Raw genomic sequence first — 7,423 nt, forward strand, 5'->3', positions numbered from 1 at the left:
TCAAGCTTTTTGTCCCTCTGTTTTCTCTTCAGTTTGAGCTGCTGGATCGCTGGTGGTCTCTTCTGGACAAAGCTCCTTGGTGGGATCCATGACGGCAGGTGGAGGCATGTTCAGACACTGCACCTGAGCGTTGAACTCCTCCATCTCCTTCTGCTCCACCTCCCTCCTCCTGCTGAACAGGAGCAAACGCACAGGTTTCTTTGATTCGTTGTCAAACCGGATCAGCACGCAATCTTGACAGGACGAATGGAGGAAAGTCAGAGTGAGGTTTATCTGATCCAACGCATCAAATGTGAGAACGCTGCCTTCCAGTGAGACATTGTAGGTTTTAAAGTGGCACTTTCCACCCGCACTGACGCTGGGTGTGTAGAAAACGTTGGAGGTCGCACTAGTACTGGAGAAGTTAATGCTGGAGCTGTTTCTACGCTTGAAGAACTCAAATTGTGCAGGATCGCTCAGACTGCCCGCAACCAAAGCCCATCTTCCCTCTAGACGACGACGATCGAGTTGATCCAAAGGTCGGACTGAGTCTTCACAGGCCAGAGGAGCTGAATGGCTCGCAGACATGCAGCAGAGGAGAGCGACTGCACACACAGCAAACATATCTCTGTTTGTTGAAATCATATGACTGTGCATCTGGACCAAGTTGTACTGCAGTGTGCAATTGAACAGAATGCTGATAAAGAGGCTCGTTCGGTTTTATAGTTAACCTTCAGTTTCATAACCCTAAAAACACCACAGAGCAGAGTCCCTTGTCCACCTGTGGATTCTATGGTTGCGAAATGAAAAAAACTACTGAGTCATATTTGCATTGGAGCTCTTCTTTTTTTTAATGTGTCTTTTTGTTGTGAATTCACTAATAGTCATGTACAGTATTATAAAGAAAACGCAGCAGCAACTCTTTTGGTGTTTTTCCTTTGTTGACGTCTGAAGCAAAACCTTGCACAAGAATTCAGTGTTTTTACTGAAATAAACAGACTTTCACAATAACTAATGCCAACTGATTTTGGAGAGCAGGATGTAATTAATTGTGTCACTAGAGCTGTAGACGTTTCCAGGGGTAAGTCATCTTTCGCTCAAGTAGTACATTAAAAAAAGAAAAGAAAGACCACAGTTATTCGTTTTGAATTTACTTTAGATCATGCAATTAAAAGACAAAAAGCTTGACTATTAAATCTGCAGCTGACTGTAACCATTAGTCTGTCTCTAAGCCACGCTTGGATTTTGAAAGAATACACTATTGTAAAACTTCAGCATGGATAGTTTTGCTGAACTGCAGGTTCTGAACTTTGTGTGCAGTCTTCGCTAGAGAACCATGTCAAAGAAAACTTTCCACTGTTTTGTAATGGGAAACAAAGTTTATCCGATTCCCATCCCGATTCTGAATGTTCAATAAGAACGTTCTGACTCACCGATCGAAGTAACCTGGTTTCCTCAGCAGTTACATCCTAATGCAATCTGTATAAATAACCTTGAGAAGAAATTTGACAGAGATACACATTACAATGCAAGAAAAAGAATACAAGGGCCATCCTAAAAATAATTTGGAAAATTCAACTTCAACATAAATTTCATTATTATTCATTTACATCTGCAAAGTTGAAGCAAAAATTTACAATATCAATATTTGTGGATTCATTAATAAAGTTTTGTGTGTGTCAGCATGTGCGTGCCAAGTTCAGATTGATTCAGTGACATTAATCTTTGCACCATGTGTCTGTTCTATTTTTACATTGTGTCTGTATAGGGAATATATATATATATATATATATATATATATACACACACAAAATATGAATAAAATTAGAATGAGGACTGACAGTGCATTTTTATTAAACTCTTTATCTTAAACGTTGATCCAAGTAGCTGAAAAATATAACATTTTTTCTAACAGATAACAAACAGCTGAGTTTTTGGGCTGAGTCAGTTACAAAGATCAAATGAGTGACAGTGAGTTACAGAATAACAAATACAAACTGCTGATTTGCATATATCTGCTGTAATATTTCATATATTTTAAACTTTCTCCAAAGTAATATGGTCAAGTCATGTGATGCTGGCAATGTTCAAGGGCTGATTTAACAAAAGCCACCTTTGTTGATTTTTATTCAGTCTTTCCGAAAAACCTGAGGAACAGCACAATGTAACGTCACTGATAATTTGTTTTCATTTTATTCAACCTATAATCATGAACTTGAGTCTGTTAGGCTGTTTTTTCTTCTGTTTTCTCTTCAGTTTGAGCAGCTGGATCTTTGGAGATCTGTTCTGGACAAAGCTCTTTAGTAGGGTCCTTCATAACAGGCAGAGGCATGTTCAAACACGTCAGCTGAGCCTTGAACTCCTCCATCTCCTCCTGCTCCAGCTCTCTCCTGCCGCTGAACAGGTACACACGCAGCAGTTTCTTTGCCCCGTCGTCAAGGCGCATCACCAAGCAGTCTTTACAGGATGTGTGGATGAGGGTCACAGTGAAGTTAGACTGATCCACGGCGAAGCTGCTGCCCTCTAGTGTGATGTTGGAGCGCTGATATTGACAGCTGTCACCAATACGGAAGATGCGTGTGAAGGAAATTCTGGAGGTTTCGTTGGAAAAGACAATGCTGCCACTGTCTCTACGTCTGAAGCTCTCCAGGTATGATGAATTGCCCAGACTGGCTGCAACCAAAGCCCACCTGCCCTGCAGATGATGAAGATCCAGTTGATCCAAAGGCCGGACCAGCTCCTCGCAGGCCGAAGGAGCTGAATGGCTCACAGACACCAAGCAGAGGAGGGCGAGGACATACACAGCAAACATGTCTTTTTCTTATGAAATGCTGTACCTTCTGCAAGCAATATTGATATCAACTCTCAGCCACACTGTCGTGTCTCACTGAGATTGTTCAGGTAAAGAGGCCTGACTGGTTTTATAGTTGTTTTAGAGTTTCATAATACTGCCAAGGCCAAAAAGCAGAGTCCCCTTTTTTTTTCAGCTGTGGATTTAGCGATTGTGAAATTTTTTGAATGTACTTTAACTGTTTAATATTAACCCTGGTTGGCTCTCTCTTTCTGTGCCTGTAGAATTATGGATCAATATGCAATTGCGCAGTTTTACCCTTTCCGAATCATGTCTGTTATAATTTCATGTTTATCGTAGAATCATTTTATGAACTGTCAACTGATTTGCAGGGTTGATAAAGTAAAAGAAAATGCTTTGATTTTGTGGTTTCAGAGAGAAAGTTGAGCACTCTAATTCCCTCATGATTTCAGGTTGCACAAAATCTGTGCCAACATTCAAGAAGGTGTAAATTGCAAATCATTTTGATCAAACTACATTATATCAGAGGTCAATTCAACTTACATATTTCACAAATGTAGCTTTTGTTATCTTATTGAAATGATTTTTTTTTTTTTTTTTTTTTAAATCAGACTGAGCTCACAGAGACATGTCTGTGGTTGTGAGAAACTTTAAATCCTCAACATCGTTGGAAACTGCCATGCATATCAAATCAAGATGATTAGGTTTAGGTTAGGGAGACACAATTGTAATGCAAATCTAATATTTAGTCTCCTCATAGATTTATTTTGGTCTCCACCTCCTTCTGGGGCAGATACATATCTCTTTAGCTGCCAAATGCTCCATTTTGTTCACCAGCTAGTTGCTAACTTTGTCTGCGATTTGGTGCTCGGCAGGCAACGAATGGGGAGTTTTCTAAGCCTTTTGTCAGAACAGCTGCCAGCTGTGGCCACAAACGACACTATGAGAATGATGAGAATAAATGAAACAGACCGTCCTGCCCCCCCAAACAGCCCTATAGATTGTCTGTGCAAGCAGCTTCTTACAACGCATATTTACATTTATTGTTTGTGGCACTGGGTTGATGAAGGTCGGGGTGGATGGGTATAGGTCACACACAAAACTTCCAACCAAGAAACCACTCTTTGTGTCCCGTGTGAAAACAAAAGCCAACACTGACCTGTTTATCTTACAGAAATGCTACGTTTTACCTGAGTTTAGTGGACCCAGCGTACCAGGCTCAGACAAATGAGGCAGAAGGTGAAAAAATTTGTTTAATGAATAATTAAATAAGCAATGGCTGAGTTCAGGTGAGGCAGAGTCTCTTGTACCAACCTGCTGGCTACAACCTGCAGCAACACAAACACAGACAAGACAGACAGACAGACAGACAGACAGGAGACACCAGGAGGGAGAAACACTGGAGCATAGAGGGGAAAAAGGAGGGGAGACTGCAGATCTCAACAAGCAGATACTTCACTTATGTCACGTACGTAATGTCACATATGTAATGTCACGTACGTAACATACTTAACTTGTGTCTCAAATGGAAACGTGCTTATTTTAACCCAAACCATGATCTTTTCCCAAACTTAACCAATTAGTTTTGCTGCACTTAACTGAACACTGAATTACATCCAGTCTATTTACTGCATACTGTATATTTGAAGTTGATTGGACAGTAAATTTTGTCTCTCCAAGTTGAAACTCCTCTTGTTAAGGATGCATGTTAAAAACATTTAATTAAAGATCACTTTAAAGGTAATGGAATTATAGGTGTGATGGTCTCCAACACACAACCTTCATGCACTGATTTTGACAAATGATTGATCAGATCTCTATGACTATCTTCTCGGTGTCTTTCAGTCCTTCTGTCCATCTGTTTTCTATTCAGTTTTAGCTGTTGGAACGCCAGCCCTTTCTTCTGGACAAAGCTCCTTGGTAGGGTCCATCACAACAGGTGGAGGCATGTTCAGACACTCCACCTGAGCACTGAACTCCTCGACCTCCTTCTGCTCCAGCAGTCTCCTCCTGCTGAACAGGTAAAAATGTTGCCTCTTCCCTGACTCTACATCAAAGCTCATCAGTATGCAGTCATGGCAAGATGTGTGGATGAAGGTTGTTGTGACGTTGCCGTTGTCAAAGGTGAAGCTGCTGCCTTCCAGGGAGATGTTGTAGGACACACGGTGGCACTGGTCATCTAAACGCATGCTGCGGCTAAAGGAGATGTTGGTTTTGCTGGTGTTGCTGGAGAAGTTAGCCGTGGCACTTTCTCTACGTCTTAATCGCTCCATGAAGGGTAGGTGGCTCAGACTGCCTGCAACTAAAGCCCATTTACCCTCCAAATGATGAGGATCAAGTTGATTCAAAGGCCGGACCAAGTCTTCACAGCCTGGAGGAGCTGAAAGGCTCACAGACACCAAGCAGAGGAGAACAACAGCACACACAGGAGACATATCTGTGAAATCTGCAGTCTACTGAAATGTATGCAGGCAGGTCCCAGCTGTGAAGTATCTACATTATATGGTTGATTTTCTGGTTTTATAGCTGTTTCATAAGCCTTCAGTTTCACAATATTTAAAGGGAGCAGAGTCCCCCTTTCTCCTGGTTTTTCTGAGATTGTGAAATGATTGATCGCTTTGAATACTGTGACTTCTGACTGTTTGCACTGGAGGTTTACTTGTTGGCTCTCACTGACCTGTGGTGACGTTTGGGTTCACTGTGTTCAATCACTGTTTGGTGGTCTTGCAGTTACAGTATGCAAATAGTGAGTGTTTGTACTAGAAGACTTGTATTTTAATAAATTCAAATTGAAATGATAACCTCTACTAAGTGATTTTTTTCAAGATCTGTGTTTTGTGGAAAAGGAATATGCAGCTTTAGATGAGACCATAGCATTTTATCATTTATGTAGCTGTCATGTATATCTTGTTAAGTTTTAGCACAAGGGAAAACAGACCCAAATGCTGAAACCGAGACACAGAGAGAGTAAAAAAGGCAGTGGTTTAATGAAAATTTGAGATCCACATACTGAAGCTGGAGAGTCAACTGAGGGTGAACAGGCAGGAAGAGAGTCCAGTTCCAGATTACTCATGACGACAGACTAGAGCACAAGGTAGGCACCTGAGCATAAAAACAGGAGCCAGGGAGTAGACAAAGCAAAACAACAGTGAAAAATACTTGGATCTCTCAGGTCAAAGCCATTACCACAAGGGTGAACAGGCCATTTGACAAATAGTGTGTTAAAGGCTGGTGCTTACAGGTATAAACTGTGGCAGCAGGTGAGTCTTGATTGAATAATTTGAATCAGGTGTGCTCAGGAGAGGAGGAGGCTGGACCAGACCTGCCAGCCACGCCATGCAGTCAAACATACACATGACAGACAGGTGAGAGACAGACATGAGACAGAGGGGAGGGAAGCACAAAGACACGACAAAAAGAGGGGAAACTGCAGATCCCAACATATCTTTAAGGCATCTTTACAGGGTCTTTGTTTTAAAACAAATCAGCACTGAGATAGAGAGGAAGTTTTCAACAAACTTGCAGAGTAGCATTAGCATTAGCTTACTTTAGCTACAGCAGCTACGGCTGCTAAGATCAGTTAGCGATAGTTGGGTAGCCTGCTTTGCTGCCCTGTGAAACTGAAGACATGTTCCAAGAGTTATAAAGAATTTCAATTGGGAAATAAGCCCCTTTTATCACTGTGAACTGAGTTTACACAGAGACACGAAGTCTTGCTGTGCAAGAGTGAAAAGGTTTGGTGGGCTAGCAATAGTAACACAGGGGCAGGGTGAGCCGCTGAATGTGGTCCCTTCCAGTTTACACTCGGGTAACAAAAGTCTCTTTTGAACTGGTGGCAGTATTTATCGAAATTAATTTGAATGATTAAAAATTAAACTCCAAAATATGTCTTACAGTTGAGATCATGTCCACAGTTCCAGCTTAGTATATTTTGCATGTTTTCTGCCATTCATGATGCTCAGACTTCTCCTGTCTCCTGTCTTATCCCTCTCCATCCAGCATTTGTCAGCTGCCTGCATGCCCCTCAAATGTCTAATCAGCCTTCTTGAATACATTCCTGTCCACCAGTTTTCTCCTTTTCCAGATTGTGTGCTCCATAGCTATAGCATTCAGCCTTGGTTTGCCTGCTTGTACTCACTGCTTTAGCTAAGTGATTACCTTCTTTCATGCCAAGTCTTTGCCTTCCTATAACAAACAGAATTTCTCAGGGACATCCCATCTCTTCCTCTAATGAAGAATACAGTCTCTGCAGCATTTCCCTGCTGTGTCACTCAGTCTTGTTATGCGTAGCTGATGTTGTCTGACGGTTGAGTAGCAAAGTATCTTCAAATGAGCTGATAAACAAACTCCTCAAAACAAACAAACAAAAAAAACAATATGCATCTTAAAAATGAATTTATTTCCAGTTTGAAAGTAAGACTGTATCAGATTTTGTGATATGTTTGCTTAATGACATGATACAAAATTCATCAAATCAAATCTTTATGGTAGGCTTTGATGGTTCCATGTTGATCTTGTGCATGAACATTTAGAAACATACAAAAGAAAAAGCAGTTTAACATCTCCACAGAACCCCAGTGACATTGACATACAATTTATGAACACTGTGAGGCTAAATGTCTCTCGGTTGTT

The 7,423-nt window shown here is 41.2% G+C and overlaps 1 protein-coding gene across 1 annotated transcript; it reads right to left on the minus strand.

Annotated features, from left to right (window-relative positions):
* Positions 1 to 603, minus strand: LOC139337143 (uncharacterized). The gene has a single exon (XM_070971588.1). The coding sequence runs from the start codon at positions 601 to 603 to the stop codon at positions 1 to 3; it is 603 nt and encodes a 200-aa protein (XP_070827689.1).
* Between the last annotated feature and the right edge of the window lie 6,820 nt (positions 604 to 7,423).

Source organism: Chaetodon trifascialis, chromosome 2 (genome assembly GCF_039877785.1).
Source record: "Chaetodon trifascialis isolate fChaTrf1 chromosome 2, fChaTrf1.hap1, whole genome shotgun sequence".
NCBI classification, from domain to species: Eukaryota; Metazoa; Chordata; class Actinopteri; order Chaetodontiformes; family Chaetodontidae; genus Chaetodon; species Chaetodon trifascialis.

Bases quoted from the DNA above. Each gene is read 5' to 3' on its own strand.
- LOC139337143 (XM_070971588.1), bottom strand. From the start codon at position 603: ATGTTTGCTGTGTGTGCAGTCGCTCTCCTCTGCTGCATGTCTGCGAGC.